The 17,717-nt window shown below is 36.3% G+C and overlaps 2 protein-coding genes across 3 annotated transcripts in view; one reads left to right on the forward strand and one right to left on the reverse strand.

Moving 5' to 3' along the window:
- The first annotated feature begins 862 nt into the window (after window positions 1–862).
- LOC106926206 (endoplasmic reticulum protein SC65-like) lies at window positions 863–6,463 on the forward strand. Its single transcript, XM_015000975.2, has 7 exons — window positions 863–1,439; window positions 2,349–2,498; window positions 3,230–3,401; window positions 4,375–4,503; window positions 4,577–4,722; window positions 5,715–5,798; window positions 5,905–6,463. The coding sequence occupies exons 1-7, from the start codon at window positions 963–965 to the stop codon at window positions 6,049–6,051; spliced, it is 1,305 nt and encodes a 434-aa protein (XP_014856461.2). The 5' UTR covers window positions 863–962; the 3' UTR covers window positions 6,052–6,463.
- A 5,535-nt stretch (window positions 6,464–11,998) lies between these two features.
- Window positions 11,999–17,717, reverse strand: part of adam11 (ADAM metallopeptidase domain 11) — a 34,721-nt gene continuing 29,002 nt past the window's right edge. For both annotated transcript variants that reach the window (XM_088016449.1, XM_088016448.1), the window contains exons 19-25: window positions 17,661–17,711; window positions 17,516–17,579; window positions 17,162–17,267; window positions 16,460–16,579; window positions 16,219–16,387; window positions 15,336–15,450; window positions 11,999–12,239 (exon numbers count right to left, since the gene is read on the reverse strand). In XM_088016449.1, the coding sequence (XP_087872575.1) occupies window positions 12,139–12,239; window positions 15,336–15,450; window positions 16,219–16,387; window positions 16,460–16,579; window positions 17,162–17,267; window positions 17,516–17,579; window positions 17,661–17,711 (726 nt within the window). In that variant the 3' untranslated portion in view covers window positions 11,999–12,138. The remainder of the gene's footprint in view (window positions 12,240–15,335; window positions 15,451–16,218; window positions 16,388–16,459; window positions 16,580–17,161; window positions 17,268–17,515; window positions 17,580–17,660; window positions 17,712–17,717) is intronic.

Here is a 17,717-nt window from a genome sequence, read left to right on the forward strand (position 1 = left end):
ACTTAATTTGTATGTATATTTTGCATCTGTTTGGACACATGACTGTTCGTCTCTGTTTGCTTTGGAACCCCTTCGAATGTTTACATCCCGAAGTTGTAGCTGGAGGGCAAATATACTATTTTTTTTACAAGCTATCCGTAGCCGCGTTGTCGTGTAGAACAATCATGTTATCTAAATGAAATCTGGAGACGTAGGTATTATTAATTTAGGGCTGTGTGCCACAGCAAATGGTAAAATAACGCAGAAAAACAACTCAAAACCACCCCCCACCCTCCTTGGCCTAAGCTGCGCAGTCTCGTTGCCATAGCAACTGACAACACCACTTTATGCAATAGGATTCAACACCAAAAAAACACTCAAACATTTCATACACAAAGACCAGCACATTCAGTCCGTTACACTATCATGTTTTTAGGCTTGATGTTTATTTTGCGATTATTAAGATAAGCAATCGTTGTGGTAGATTAGCTACCGCTGCTATTAGCTAAGCTAACACTGCGGCGGTAATTAGCTAAACTTGCTCTACTGATGATCTGTTAGAATTGGTGTGTCGGTTGCTTTTTTATTTTTAACTGAAACAAAATACACCAAATTCCACATCACATCTACATGTTAAGGTTGTCACCTACTTTCCTCTCCCTCGCTATTTCTGATCTTCCCAGCTAGCATCCAATGTTCAGATGACGTCAAAAACAGCCACTGACTTTTTATGGTTTATTAGACAAAACCAGTTTGGATTTGAAACAGACAAGCTCAGAGATTGTTCTTTTCCAGGCGCTCCAGTCAAAGGAAAATCAAAACAGAAATAAACCTGGCTGTTGACCGGTGAGTAGTTCTCTGTTTTAGTGACGCTGAGAAATTTCCAATCCCAGAATTCCCACAAGCCCCTGATCACTTCAGCAGACCACCAAATCACAAACTCTGCAGAAGAGAGGAGGGAAACGCGGGAATGTTTTCTCATCATGGTTGGACTGAGCGCAAAAAGAGGCTTGTATTTAATATTTCTAATGCTTTTCTGTGTGAACTTTGTGTTTATTAAGACATCCGCACAATATGAGAGCTACAGCTTCAGAAGTTTTCCCAAAGAAGAACTCCTTCCTCTCACCGCAGCCTACGGACTGGCGCTGGACAGCTACGTAGCAGGAAACTGGACCGAATCCATCCAGTACTTGGAGCTGAGTTTGCGTTTGCACCGACTTCTCAGGGAAAGTGTGCGGTTCTGCTCGGTCCAGTGTAACAGCAGCAGTCATGAGGAGCCACTTTTCCTCGCAGCAGCCCCGGATCTAAGCGTCTGCTGGCGCGTCATGCGGACAGCGTCCTGTCAGAAGAAGTGCAGGGCGCATTTCCCGGTCCTGCAGCTGCCGCCTCCCAGCATCGAGATCCTGGAGGAGTTCAGCAAAAGATCCCCGTACAGATATCTGCACTTTGCTCACGCTAAGGTAGGACGCAAAGCGTGGAAATAGCTAGTTTACTTTATATACAGAAATTGGTTTTTACTACGCTGTACTTTTTATTTGTACTTGAGTAATATTTCTGAATGAAGAACAAACATGTTTTAACCAAAAATTATCCCCACAGACACACACCTGCAGTTTTTGTTACTTTCGTAAGTTTTGTATTGAAAGAAATGTATTTATTTTGTATCCCCAGAACCAGAACCAAACAGGCAGAAGCAGCATTCAGCTTCTATGTGCCACAAATCTGGAATAGATTTTCTGAAAACTGCAAAACAGCCGAAACATTGAGTGCCTTTAAATCCAGACTAAAACCCACCTGTTTAGAGTTGCTTTTGAAACATAATAAATAAAACATTAATCAAGAATCTAATGTGAAATGACAGCAAAATATAATTTTTCAGTTGTTTTATGACTTTGTATTTTTGTGTTTTTATGATATAAAGCATTTTGAAATACCTTGTTGCTGAAATGTGCTGTACAGATAAAATTTGATTTAGTTAATTTTAGTTACTTATATGAATTATTGTCGTCTTCATCCTTAAAACACCAAATTTTCCACTTAACTTTATATTTCGTCCATCTGATGATGTCATTTTAAATAGCTATTGATATTGATTGATAATTTGATCAATTCAGTACTTGAGTAAACTTTTTACCAAATACTTTTTTACTCCTACTTTGGTAATTTCTTGGAAGGCCACTTTTTACTTTTACTTAAATAAAAATATGTTGAAGTCGTGTTTCTCTTACCTGACTATTTTCTTGGACGGTTTCTTCTGGATCTTTTTGCATCCTGTTAAGGTCCTGCTCTGACTTCTGCTTTAAATTTCCAGCTGATTATTATTTTTTCCAAGGTTTTTCTGCCTTAATTCTGTTCCCGTCTGCGTCCAGCTCGACAACCTGCAGCGGGCTGTCCCGTGCGCCTATACCTTCCTGCAGAGGAACCCCGAGGACCAGGAGATGCTGCAGCTGATGGAGGAGTACAAGAACGAGTACGACCTAGACGGCTTTCTCATCGACCACGAACAACGACTTTATGAGGTGGGGCAAAAAGCCAGACGCAAAATGATGCAAATGTTCTGAGGGGAAAAAGATCTATTTATTTAACCCCCGTTTGAATTAAAATCACAACTGGTGCTTTGAAGGTTTCTCAACTTTGACCCCTCCGTCCTAGTGTGACTTAGAGTACCCAAAAATTTTGCTCAAATAAAAGTAGCACTACGTCAACATATTTTTATTAAAGTAAAAGTAAAACGTAACTGTCCAAGAAATTACTCAAGAGTAAAAAAGTATTTGGTAAAAGTCTTCTCAAATACTGGTCAACTGATCAAATTATAAATCATTTAATATTTAAAAGTTACATAATCAGATGAAACAAAATATAAAGTTGAGTGGAAATTTTGGTATTTTAATGACCAAAATGACAATGACAATTTAACAAAAACAAAAAACAACAAAATTTAGATTTTCTTTCCTTCCAAATCAGTTTCTTTCAATAAAAACTTGTGAAACTTTAACAAAAACTGCAGGTGTGTGTCTGAATCTTTGGTTAAAAGATGTTTGTTTTTCATTCAGTGGGTAGAAAATCCAGAAACTTTACTCAAGTAAGAGTAGAAACACTTCATAATAAATTTAATTCAAGTAAAAAGGTAAAGGTAAAAAGAACAGCGTAGTAAAAATGCTTAAAAGTAATTTTTTTCAAAAACGTTACTGAAGTAAATGTAACTGCGTAAATGTAACTAGTTACTTCCCACTTTTTAAAAACTTTTCAGCCATCTTTTGTTAGCGGCGTGAAGCTTGTCGACTTGGGGAAGTACAGCAGCGGCTCTGAGCGCCTGGAGGAAGCGCTGAGGTTCTACCTGCAGGAGTACGACCTCTGCCAGGCCGAATGTGACGGGGTCGGCCATTTTTCTTCACACACAGACTTCTACGCTCTGTTAGCCGGTAAATATGAAGTAATTAATTCACTATGAACCCAAGACTTAGGCTTTGATTCTATTAATCCTAAGATTTTTCTCCATTAACGTCAAGAGTTAAAATTCTCATTAGTTTAATTGAGAATTTGTTGAAGGTGACAACAGAAGACCAACGTTTCAAAACTCGGGGTACCACAAGGTTCTGCTTTCGGCCCACTGCCTTTCTGCTTATATAGTAGTAAATCATCAGAAAGTTGTAAAAGTGACAAAAATGGCAACAGCAACAATAAACATGATTGTTTATTTCAAGAACTTCAACTTTAAGAAAAACTATTGATTTAATTGTTTTTGATTTAATTCCAGGAAGAAAAATTGTATGGCAATTATTCAATTGATTATTTATCCTTTCTGATAAAATATAATTAAATTCTACTGAGTAATTTTGAGCTTATAGTATTTTTACAAAAATAAATAAAATGCAATTGAAAAATAATTACAACCTATAAATCAACATAATGTACCAAACTACACACAGTAATATTTTAATGAATACACTGAAAAAAAAAGAGAACGGAGCTCAAACCTAAAGAAAAAGTTAATTTGTTACATGTAATCAAATTAAGTTTGTTGAACTTACTTTATTTAAGTGAAGTAAGTTTAATAAGCTTAATATATTTACCTGGATAAACTTAATTTGATGACTTGTAACAAATTAAATAATTCTTTAAAATTGGATCACCTGTTTCCTTTTTTCAGTGTAAGATACTAGTATTAATTTTGTAAATGTACATTTAGTGTTATCACTTTTCTGATTGCATGTCAGACACACCAAACAGGCAAATGGTGAGAAACTCAGAAACATGTTCTGTATTTTATTGCTGGTGAATAGTTACCAGTATTTTATGGTTATACTACAAAGTAAAATGAAAACCACATCAGGAAAACGTCTAAAACATCTCAGCTGCTTTTCATTTAAGTAAGGGTTTTATTTTTCTCCACAGAAGTCTACTTTGACACGTTAAAATGCAAGATAAAGTGTGAGGAAAACCTAAAGCCCAACGTTGGCGGCTACTTTGTGGAGAACTTTGTTCCCACCATTTACCACTACCTCCAGTACGCCTATTACAAACGTAAGTTCAGCTCCAGTCCAGCTCTCCAGTACCACATATTCTTGTTTCTATAATTTTGTAATTTTCTGGACAGTGAATGACGGGCGCAGAGCCGTACCCTGTGCGTACAGCTACTTCCTGTTCCAGCCTGAAGACCCGGTGATGAAGGACAACCTGCTGTACTATGAGGCCTACAGCCCACAGTGGGGCCTGCAGGCCCACCACTTCACACCCAGAACAGTAAGAAGAACTTTATCTGAAGAAAACCAACAAGAGATTTAGGAAAATGAGACGGAAAACTGAGAAAACCTTCAGCTCTGAGTGAAACAGTCCTGCTTTCTCCTGTTTGTTTGTTTGGACTAGCCATAGATGTAACAATGGCTCCTCCTCTGGATGTCCACATCATAAAAATGCATTTAATACAAAAACAGTTGCACACACTTAATATAATATGAAACACTTAATATGAGAAACATATCATATTAATACTTGAATGTACAATTACAACTCTATATTATAAAAATAATTAGCAGGACTCTTTTAAAAGTTACATTTAAAACAAATAATGGAAGTGAGTTAAAAAAATAACAGCTTTTATCCAGCATTCCTGTTGCATGATGGAAGAGTAAAACAATCATTTAAAGCAATTAAAACTGTGTTAAGTTTGGCTAAATAAAAGTTGATTTTATAAAACAGTATCTTAGAAACTACAATATTTCTGAAAAACATTATGGAGCAATATCAACATCAATATTCAATCAAATCAAAGCAGTTTTTATCTGCATGGTTCCAAATTACATCAATCAGCTCCTGCAGTTTTTTTTTCACAGAAATTTACACAAAATCAACAGATACCTGCATTTTTTCATGCTAATGCATAACTGTGAGTTTATAAGTTTCCCACAAAAATGGTCAAAACATTGTGTTAAAGTGATGCTAGCTCCCACCTCCAGGTGGCAGTATTTCTTACTTGTACTAAACTGCTGCATCAGCCTGACTTAAGGTCAAGTTATCTGCGATCTATATGGAGGTTTGCAAAAAGTCACATCTACTGTCACAGAAAAGAGAAAGAATTTCTTGCGTGTATTTCTAAATTAGCTACCGAAAAAAATTAATTTTGAAATTAGAGCAACTTAATGGTGCAGCCTGACTAAATATATTTTAAAAGTATATATCAAAGCCAGCTATAATGACAGCATATTGCCTCCATCTGTTATAATTTGTTTTAACAGGAAGCTCTTCGATTCTACAACCAGACCGTCACTCAAAAACAGATGTTGACGTTTCTAATAAAGTACTTGGAGACAAATGATGAGGTAAGATTGACAAAATGTAATCCTTTAAACATTTTGGTTTATTTAACTCTTTCATATCATCAATGATTCAGCCAGTAAAGATTGGCTTTGTAATATTTCTGTCAAGGGTTTTAGTGGACCAGACGAAAATCCACTTTTGTCCTCCGAGTCTCCCGATGCCGAATTTGAAGGTGTGGGAGATTATGAAGAGTCCATGTTTGCAAAATGGAGGCAGAAGAAAGGAAAAGGAGACGCAGGAGAGGCCGACATCTGAGCTCAACCATTTACAGCTCCAGCTCTGCTGCTTTTAGTAATGTTAGATTCTTAAATTTAATTAAAATAGTATCATAGTAATAACTAAGCATTAGCAATAGCTATGTCATGAAGTTTTTGGCCCTCTATTTAACAAACAGCAACAACTTTTAAGCAAACTGTTAAAAAAACTGATCAAATCTGCATTTGCATTTCACTTTGTTTTATGATGTCACGTTTAATGTCCAAAAAGAGTTTGAAATTATTCACCAGGCTTTTCTTTTACATCACAAAAACCAAATTATTTTGCTTTTTGTTTTTATTCTTGTTTATTGTAACTTTTAATTTTGCTCCATTCAGCTAAATTATAAAGCAACTTTTCCAGATGTATTTGTTTTAAAATATTTTCTACAAATAAATGACATTTTAGTTTCTACTTTTTTCCTGAGGAAATTGGTAACATTATTATTATCTGGTTCTTAGTTAAGGTATTAAGCTCTGTTATGATTATTTCCTAAAATCAATATTTTGTGCAACAGATTTCACAAAAACATTTGTAAGGGTAATTTCTCTGTTGCCTCCCTGGCCTTTATGAGCGCCATAAAGCGATAGAAAGCTTTAAGGCAGTGGTGTTCAAACTTTTTGCAATGGAAATGAAAACTGTCTCTCGTGTTTTTGGGACATTTTTTAATGAAAGTAGGAAGATGGGATTTTACCGGCTCACTAAACTAAAAACACAAAATTTCAAAGAAGTAAGCAAAGTACACATGTTTCTGTCAAAGGCAATCTGCAAACCACTGCAGATCTAAAATATAAATTAGGAAAAAAAAAAAAAATAGTGTCCAAAATTTTCAGGATGATAGCCTCCCCAAAATAATATTTATCGTATCTTCCGCATTATAAGGCGCACCTTCAATGAATGGCCTATTTTAAAACTTTTTTCATATATAAGACGCACCGCATTATAAGGCACATAGAATAGATGCTACAGTAGAGGCTGGAGTTACGTTATGCATCCACTAGATGGAGCTGCACTAAAGGGAATGTCAACAAAACAGTCCGACCCGGTGAGGAGAGCCTTCAGACTGGGCCGGGGCGTGGCCAGACGATGGTCACCCTTCTCCGTTCCTGCACAGCATGTTCGTGGAGAACGTGGTGCTAAATGACCTGCAGACGACCTGATTCTAGATGGTCGGTAGGTAGATTGGTCAGTCAAACTTTATTAGTAGATTACAAACCAGCGTTCTGACAACTATCCCAGCATGCACTGTGCACTTCTTCTTCTACGGGAGAAAATGAAGTCGGCGGCTGCTTACCGTAGTTGCTAGACCTGTTGTGGCTCAATATTGGTCCATATACAAGGCGCACAGGATTATAAGGCACACGGTCGGCTTTTGAAGAAATTGAAGGTTTTTAGGTGCGCCTTATAGTGCGGAAAATACGGTACTTTATTTTGCCCAGTTGGAATTAGAATTGGGAGGAGGTTTGGAATTAACCTTAACCATCCCTCCAACCCCAATCAGAACCATCCTTCCAACCCCAATCAGAACCATCCTTCCAACCCCAATCAGAACCATCCTTCCAACCCTAATCCAACTCTCCCTCCAACCCTAATTAGAACCATCTTTCCAGCTTCCAACCCTATGTCCAACCCTGCGACTGTAGGTCAAGATGTTAGTCCTAACCTTGTGGCTATTCCTCTATCTCATAATCTGTTTTGACCTTAAAGTTTAGCTATGTAAGCTGTTCTACATACATTTCTAATACTCTTTGGTTGGGATTTTGGCATTGATTGAATATTTTCACTCCTCATTTACAGTTCTTATATTTGCATTTTGCAGGCTTTTGCTTTATTCTGCCTCTTCTGCATTTGACTTCAAATATAAACACTCAGCTTCCACCATTCACATTGCATTTTCACAGCAAATGCAATTTTTTCTAGTTCCTTCCCATTTTTAAAGTAGAGAAGTGAGAGATACCATTTGCGCTGCATTTTGCAAAAACAAACAAAAAAACAAACAAACACCAAAAACGACACACATTTCCAGGTATTTTTTAATATACTGTTATAAGAGTTTGCATTGGAAGTCAGGAGTAAATGGTGCTTAAATCTGCATCCTACTACAACATGTGATCAGAAACAGGACAAACAGTCACGGCCCGAGTTTTTTGCCAAATCCGATCTCGAGTAGCGACAGTTTCAGTTTAATCACATCCTGCCAAGCATTCCAGCTTGTAGTTCTGATTAAAAAGGTTTTAAAAATCAAAGATGCTGATATATTCTTTTCATGTGGATGTACTGGCAGTGCAATTTGGATTATTTTTTACTGACATAAATGCCAATGCCCTGTTGAACGATGCTAGAGGGTAACATCAGATGTTTACCCTGTATTAACAGTCAAGATGCTCTGTTTTAAACATGTTTATTGCTAATGTGAACCCTTTGCATCTTGTATTTCTTATATTGTTTTCATGCTTTCTTCAGTTTGACAGCACAACTGCATGAACTTACTTTTTTTACAAGCTAAAAAGTCAATGTATTTTATTGGGATTCCATGTCACAGATTAACACAAAGTGGTGCATTTTTTGAAGTGAGAGGAAAAATCCACTTTGTGCAAGAGCCAAGTGGCAAAAATGTTAGTTTTTAATGGGAAAAGATGGTAAAGATAACACCCAAAAGCCTGCTGCTTATTAATCACATAAAATCCCAAGTTTACACATTTAAATGTAGTAAAGTTACGGTATTAATACTTTTGCAAAGCACAACAGGAAGTTTCCAGTCTGATTTGGTTGTTTTATGGCCAAACCTCTCCCAGAACAGATTTTGGACCCTTTTTGGCTAATTGTTCAGCTGTAGGCAGGAAGAAGAGTCTCTAATAAAAGACTTGTGCTTCCATTCGGTGGCAGTGAATCACCGCTGTCACTTGAGTCCCAAAGCTTTTACAACAGCACCATATCTGGATGCATAAGTACAGTCACATGAAAACGTTTGGGAATTCGACAGCCTCCATAATACATGCTAAATTTCCAAGTAGCATCTTCAAACTGGGGTGATCTCTAAAGAAAAAAATGGTGATTTAGTTGTACAAAAGGCATGAAAATACCTTTAAAGTCATGTAACAGCTTGATATCAGTTACTTCACTGCAAGAAACCAATGTCTTAAATTTTTTTTGTCTATTTTATAGTGCGAATATCTCAGTACACTTGAAATAAGTCAAAACTAACTTACAAGTAAATTCTCAGCAACATATGGAGATTGTTTTAAGTAAATAATTCCTGAATATTGATGGAAAAAAAGAGTTCCACTTGTAGATTATTCCGGAATCAACGGGCAATGCGCCGTTACTTAGCAACCCCAGCCCGTTACCTAGCAACCCAGTTCTAGTTCCACTGGCAGATTATTTCACTAATAAGAGATAATGCCATGTTGTACACAGCCAAAACAAACTTGAGTTTTAAAAGTCAAAACTTTTAAAACTGATTTTCAAACTTTTCCAAAAACATTTCCAAGTTTTTTTTCTAGAATATTTGTGATTAATTTCACAATTTCAGAATATTTTTCAGCAAATGTTTGACTCTTGAGACTCAGAAATTTCAATGTTTTTTCCAAGGAAATTTCTGAAATCCAGCTCAAACTTTTTTTCCTCACAAATTTTCAACTTTTAAAACTCTGAAATTTCCATGTTTTTTTTTTTTCTAAAAAATGTCTGACATTAATCTATTTTTTTTTTTTTTAGCTTTTTGGTAAAACGTAACTCCTTTTTGTTTCCTATTGGCCCTAATGTGCTGTCGTACTTGAAGGATGTGATAAAAGCTTCTATCTTTAACTTTCCCTCAGTTGTTTGTGAATCACAATACGAGTCCATCATTGTTGCAAAACTGGAAAACTGCAGACTAGTCAGCTACTTTGTGTACACTCTGTGTAGTTCTTCCTACCAATATGGCGCCTGGCGGTTGCATGATGCCATCTTATGAAGCATCATGCAACCGCTTGTTATAACTTATAACTTACTTTTATAAGTAAGTTGCAACTTTGAAAGCCAAAATGAGGAGGCGTTCCCAAACTTTTTCATATGCCTGCACACACACAGATATATTTATATATAGAAGTATTATTTGTTTTATAGCAGGGAGAATACATTCAGTGCAAACCAACTGTCCCTCTGGTTGTCAACGTGTCCCTCAGATTTCCTGTCAAGGCAGCATAAAAGGAGAAATTATGGCTCTTATTGTGGAATGTACCGTTCTAATCTAAAAAGCCGACGTTCAGTAGCAGTTTGTGGTTTTTACACTGCAGAGAGGAGATGGCTGTACTCTCCAGGAACCGAGCAGTTCATTAAAATACTTAAAGGGGTAATGCGCAATAACAGTTAAGTTAGACAAGTAATGCAGACTGTAAGGTAGAAATCGGTGCCCAGAAACTCGTGGCGACCAGCTGAAGGAGTGCCGTAGTTCTCAGATTTATTCCTCCAGACCAACTAAACTCAGCTGGAGTGAAGAGCAACAAAGTCGGAGCAGGAAATGGAAAAACGAAACGCCTGACGGTTCGTTAAGTGGAAGACGTCTCTGTTCTGTGTCCTCAGAATGGACAGGAATAAAAGAGATGCAACTTAAACTCCTGAAGATCTGGAAATGAGAGGGAAGACAGAAGAGAAAAGAAGAGCATTAAGAGGGGAAAAATAGAAAAAGAGCTTATTATAGCTAACACAGATTTTAGATTGGGAATATCAGAAAATGGACCCAGAGAAATGAGATTTACCATTCTTCACTACAGTAATGATAATAATAAAAAAAAACAGCTAATGATCGAGAGAAGAAAATGCATAAGTATTTAAGCAATTGTAACTATAATTAAATGCTTTTATAGTTTGTTTGACACTATTAAATGTGGAAACCATGACATTTAAATTTTAATTCTTTATGGCAAAAAGCCCACATAACTATTTTAGTTTTTAAGCATTTTCAGGGTTTCCCTCAGTGTATTATCAGCCTGGCGGGCCACCAGGCTTCACTTGTGCCCCCACCAGGCTTAGCATTGTTAATTTATCTTTTCTTATTATTGCCTTTTTTAAGACTTTATAGTTGGTATTAGGCATTGATCTTCCAGTCTTCCAAAAATGCATAACTATCTAGTAATATTTTCAATTTCCTGTCAACTTTAAACATTTTTTAAGTCAAAAACATGGCGGCCACTGGACAAATGACTGTGCTGGCGCTCTGAGCATCGAGGTTAAAAGGTTTTCGGGAGGAAACTCTGATTTTATTTTCTTATGTCGCAGCAGATTGAGAAATAATTTTCTACATTTAGGCAATAGAAACAAGGCAATTGGTCAGCAGACTTTAAATTATTTCATGATGAACTATAGCACAGGAAATATTAAACAATGAAAACCAAACTGAAATAATCACAAATAATTTTAACATATAATTGTTTTAGTTAATTTACACTTTTATGGTATATATTTTGTATTGACACAAATATTGCTACATTTTTACAGCTGAAACGTATTTAAGCCTATTGTGTCCCTTAAAAACAACAAAAAATTATATTTTAAAGAAGAAATGTGGAAACAATATATTTTTAATTTTAATGAATGCCATCAGTGACTACAGATAATATAACAATAATTCATGACCTTTCTGAAATTTACCATCTTAAATGTGGGTTTTAATAACAGATCTAAGAATGAATGAAAGTGCATTGATTCTGGTCCATTTTTTATTTTTTGTGCAAAGATTTAAAGTTGATTAATTTTTCCATCCCATGCAAGCAAATTGGCAGATTTATAGTACAAGACAAAATAACTTATCCTTGTGGAAACAACAATAAAAGTTTGAATGGATTTCAACACAAAAAAGGAAAGAAATAAAAGGAAAATGAGCAACAAAATACACAAATTGTATAAACACAGAAAAGGTGAATAAATAATAAATTAAAAAAACAAGAAATGAGAAAAATCAAATATGTTTTGTTTTTAAATCTGTATTAACTCCGTTTATTTTGATGTAAATATAATGAATTAACGTCTACAAAACACAATGTTTCAGGACTGGTGCGAACAAACATAAAACCACACGGATATCTGTGAATATATTTTAAAAATGCTTTAAATGAAAAGTGTGTATAAAACTGAAACTAAGACCAGCGATGTTCCAGGACTGGGATTAGGATTAAAATCCTGAGTCGTACCGTCCTTTCCGGATATTCCTGGATCGGCAGCAGCGACGGGATGAAACAAAAAAGCTCCAGTCAGATCATCAACCATCACTTATGCATGAAGCACAAAGGGAAAAACATGCAGCAGGCCTAAAAACTTCAAACAGCAAAGCAGTAAACAGGAATCAGAAGAGCTTTCTGTCATTTCGCATCCGCAGACTAAACTCTGCCACCACGGATTTCTGAGATGATGACAGAAGATGGTAAACGAGTTTGTTTCTTCGGGCAGTGCAGGCATGCCACAGCTAAGCTGGAGCCATGATATTAGCAGAGTGAAACAAAGAGAGGAAAGAAAAAACATTTCTAGATACAACTGCAGATTTCTGTCTCTCACACTTATCTCCCAAAATATCAAACTAAGATCTCAGGATCAAAGATATTTTTCTGCCTAACACATTTTTCTAAATAAAGTCGATGCTTTCATAAAATACCACAATAATTTATAATTATATTCCAAAAACATTCCCTTAAAAATGTGTCCGCTCCACACACCATTTTGAGCGGTGTCATATTTTCCCAATAGCTGATCCTGGTGCTGCATTTTCCAAGATAAACCACATAATTACATGAATCATGAAGCCATCCAGCACCCCATCATCTCATCCTACGAATAGATTTAGGGGAAAAATGACTGAAATTACTCGTGGACTCATGTCAAAACACCTCTGCAGGTTCTACATGACAGGATTTTAAACTGTCCAGCTTGTTACCAAATTATCAAAGGATTTACCATTTTATCGCATACAGAATACAGAAGGTAGCATCTATCGGTCATATTGAAATACAAATAAAACCTAAATGTAGTCTGATTTTTGTTATTTGTAAACAAAGTTTAACCAGCTCAAATGTAAGACTTTTAAAGACCATTTTGATTGAAATTTAAGACCTATAACATGTCAAAAATGTACAAAAGAAACAGTCTTAAGGCCTGAAAAACCCAAGCTTTTTTGCACAGAATGAATGTAGCATTGTACAGGTTCACAACAGAAGTGATCCAATGGCAAAGACAAACGATGTCCAGCCAGCTGGTGATAAATTTGCACCATGATAGCTAACTAGCTAGCTCACCATTTTTTGATAGCTTGCTTTAAAACAAGTGAGCTAACTAGTTTTTCTCCTTCCTTCATTTCCACTGCATCTATAGCTGCTAATACACTTTGCTAGTTAGCAAGGGCGTATTAGCTGCTTGCTACTAGTAGCTTTAATCGCTTCAAATCACAGAACGCAGTGAAGAAGTGACTCCAAGGTTTGCCTGACTGAAAAGTCAGAAGAGATACAAAGACTACATAGAATACCATCCTGCCAGCACAAAGTTTAAGACTTGTGATCAACATATGTAAGGCCAGCTTACCGTTTAAAATAGATTTAAGACATTTTAATGCCTTAACTTTAGATTAATAAATTTAAGACTTTTTAAGGATGTGCAGACTCGGTGGTAAAATAAATTACCAAAAGTCTGAAAGTATTCAGTAATTTCTTGTTATAAAGCATAAAAGTCACTTTTACTATGCATTAATAATCTCACAAAGAAAAATATGGAATAGTGATTTCATGTTAGGAAATTAAATAAATATTCTCTGTGCTCACTCAGCTGCAGTTCCATCTTAAACAAGACGTTTATGCTTTAAATATGAATTAAATATAAGAACATGTAGACTGAGAACCAGGTACTGCACATGCAGCAGCATAAACAAACCAAGCAGCAGCTGCAGACGTGTTTGGAGAAGCACAGCACACAGAGATACATAGACATGCACGCAGCCAGGACTCTTACTTAAATCCCCAGCCTGTTCCCCCCAGGATTATTGCAGCGAGCAGAATTGCACCAGCAACCGAACCGATTATGATATTGGTGCCACTGGGACCTGTGGGAGCGAAGTCGGCCAGAATGAGAGCAGAGCGAGAAAGCAGAGGAGGAAAAATGAGTTTCCTTGGTTTGTGCTGTAATGGAAACCTGGACGATTTCAGATCAAACTGAGGTCTGAAGGAAAAAACGTAGTGCTGCTAGAGGCAAATCCAAAGATAATGTTTACAAAAGATTAAACAGGAACTTGGCTCTGGGGAGAAACTGGAAGTATGCAGAAAGGGTTCTTTTAATTTCTCAGACGTTCCAAGATTTGTCTTGATTTCTAATTTCTGCACACAATTTAACAACAACTGAAAACTTTTATTTTAAAACTAAACAGAAGAGGAACCCAAAGCTTTACTGCTTTACTAACCAATACACACTCAGTGTTCTGTATTTATTCAAACTTTGCTTCATCCACAACAAGGTGTTTAAAAAGTGAACAAACTATAACTAAACTCTTAATTTCTAAGAAAATTTATGAGGTAATTTAATTCTTGAAGCCACTGATTTTAAGTTGTATTTTTATCCTTTCAAATAAAAATCCAAAATTTTATGTCAAATTTGTTAATCTACTAAAACTGTAATAAAATAAATATAATCCTTTAGAGTAAAACTAAAATTTCAAAAAACTTTTTCTTTAGGAAGAAAATCTTTAAATAAAAATATGTTTATCCTAGAATACAATTTTATTTTAAAAACATTTTTATTCTCTAAAATAAAAAAATAAAAAATTTTGCTCCTTTACTGGAAAAAACTAAAGTAAAGAAAATGTATATATTTTTAAGAATAAAAATCTAACTTAAAAGCATTTTCATCCTTAAAATAAATATTAAAAAAAAAAAAATCTAAATAAAAATGGAAAAAATATATTTTTATTCTTCAAAATAAAAAGCCAATTTTAAAAACATTACTATCCTTTAAAATATTTTTTTAAATTCCTTTATAATAAAAATATAAAATAAAAATATTTTATCCCTCAGAAAAATGTAAATTTTTAAACATTTTTATCCTTCATAAAATAAAACTAAAATAATATTTTCAGACTTCAGAACATTTTTTTTTTTTTTTTTTTTAGAAATCCTTTAAAATAAACATTTTTAATGAAAATCTAAAGTAACACTTTTTAAAACTTAAAAGCATACAGACAGTAAACTGACATTGATTCTAATGATAATATTTTTCCAGGAGATTCAGTTTGTGGCAGGTAAATAAACTAAAACGTCTCCCTGTGTGTTTACCTTTGTTCTTCTCTGGTCCCTCCAGGGGGGTCGGCGTCGGGATTGGGTCGAACACGCTGCAGTCCTTCCCGGTGTAATCGGGATCACAGATGCACTTCACCTCGTTACTGCAGGTCTGAGAGGAAACCGGAGGAAATTTTAGGATGAATTCACGTTTGGGGAGAAATTAATACCAAAGAAGTTAAGTCTGGTTCGGCTGAAACATAGATTTCGGTTCGGTTGAGGTCAATTCTGGTTTGGTTTGAATGCATGTATCACGTCAGACCGGAGACCGCTCTTTAAGCAGGCAGCGAACTACAGCGCAGGGCAATCTGGGTAAATACAACCAAAACAAACTCGTCTGTCTAGCGAACAAAAGATAAATCCTATAACCGCTCAAATGTGACGCTAATCCATTTTTGTTTACATTTTGTGAAGAAGAAAGTTGCGCTCATGTCTTCCTCAAAGGTTTTTGTGTCGTTTCCTTCAGTGGTTCTTGCTGCAGCGCCCCCACAGTCGAGGAGGGGAACAGGTTTTTCAAAACTGCAGCGTGAAAACTAACCGCAGCAGCTGAAAATCTAACAAATGTTGCAATTTTGGTCCCCAGTCAAACCGAGTCAGTTTCTTATTTTTTTCATGCAGTTTGTTTATTTACACAAAGACAATGTCCAACATTTTGTTAACCTATTAAAAGCAGATATGTATGGTACCAAGTTATAGAGGGAAAAAAAGCAAATTTCCACCTGAAGCCCTTGGACAGGCTGACTGAAATGAAAAGCCATATTAGTTATTAGTTACTTGTTAGTTACTAGTCAGTAAGCAGACCATCAGGTGTGAAAACACCCTGAAAGCGCATGGCGTGCCCAGGCAGGGAGGTTTCTGGGGTCCACGGGCGTGGTCTCACCCCATGGTGGGAGCAGATGCGTGAGGTTGAGGAGCCGGGGCAGGAGCTGAGGTTAAAGGTCGGCACGGGGAGGCAGCGGCGCTCCAGACACATCATGTTTGGCCCACATGGCGTCCCGTCATCCACGTAGCCCAGATCCAGACCGTCGTCCAGCACCGCATGACCCCCTCTGGAACTCAGACAGTCACAATCAAGCATCCTGGTTCTTAACCTCAACTCTTAATAGCTTTCCTTGCTTCACCTGCAGTCCATGTATCGGTTCTGGTGATGGATCGTCAAACTGGTGAGTCTTCCCTGCAGTTCCCCAAATCTGGGCCTTTCTGTCAGGTTGGTGCAAAGCAGCAGCCCACACAGAACGTCTCTGCATGACGAGAGCAAACACACCGAGACGCTAAACTCCACAGGAAACACGGGAGCTTCCACACTGAAGGGAGAGCTGGGCGACATGGCTAAAAAATACAAACTGGCTTTCTTTTCTTTTCTAAAAAAAAAATAATAATATTAATAATAATGACAGAAAATATATTTAAAAAGTGGCTTTTATTTTAACCTTCTGTGACTTAAAAGGATTATTATTGATATTTATTGTAAATAAGACTTTCTCCTAAAAGACTCACCTGTTTAAATAAAGATTAAATAAAATAATAATAAAAAACAATGGCGTATTTGAGCCAAACTGCAAGAATGTTTGTTTAATTATGAGACTATGTTATAAAATGACCAATTTTACAAAATGAACGTTCTAAAACTACGACGTTGTAAGAGTTATCAAGATCTGACGTGCATAGACTGAATCTGTTCAGTTTGTTCTTTTTTAAGAACAGATTTTTTTTCAAAACAGATTCAGTCGTTAGTTTCAAAGTCCTGTTACTGATAATAAAAAAATTGATAAATTGAAAACATGTATTTATCGCCCAGCCTGTTTTAGTGACGATTTTCTTACTGTTTGTTGCACTGGACCCATCCCTGCCCGCCGGGGTTCGGCCCGCAGTTCCCCTTCTCTGTTCCCTCTGAGTTCAGCTTTTCATAACAAAACCTGTCAGCTGAGTCTGAGATACATGAACAAACTCTTTCAGTCAACAGTCAAAAAATATCCAGAGTCACTTTAAAGCCTCATCTTAAAGTATTTTTATCAGGGTTTCAGGTGATAAACAAAAAACAAAGTAGCTCATATTTAAAACTGAAATGTTCAAATGCATTCCACAGGATTGTAACATGATAAAATGTTAGAGGAGATTTAAAGAGTCAGAGCCACTAGGGGGCAGTGTGGCATCAGAAACATTAAAGTCAGACTTACTGTAACCCCACAGAGTTCTGCACTGGCCATCTCTGGTCTTACAGCAGCCACCGTAACACCGACCCTGATGAGATGAAAAGAGACTTTAAAAAGAGAAACAGATGCTTCACTGACCGCCAGAAAACAAACAAACATGCCGTCTCACCTGGCCAGCTTCACACGTGTATCCGTCCAGTTTGTGGACGTTGTGAGGACACTGAAG

Source organism: Poecilia mexicana, unplaced genomic scaffold (assembly GCF_051168715.1).
Source record: "Poecilia mexicana isolate PSO_F unplaced genomic scaffold, ASM5116871v1 scaffold_19, whole genome shotgun sequence".
Lineage (NCBI taxonomy): Eukaryota > Metazoa > Chordata > Actinopteri > Cyprinodontiformes > Poeciliidae > Poecilia > Poecilia mexicana.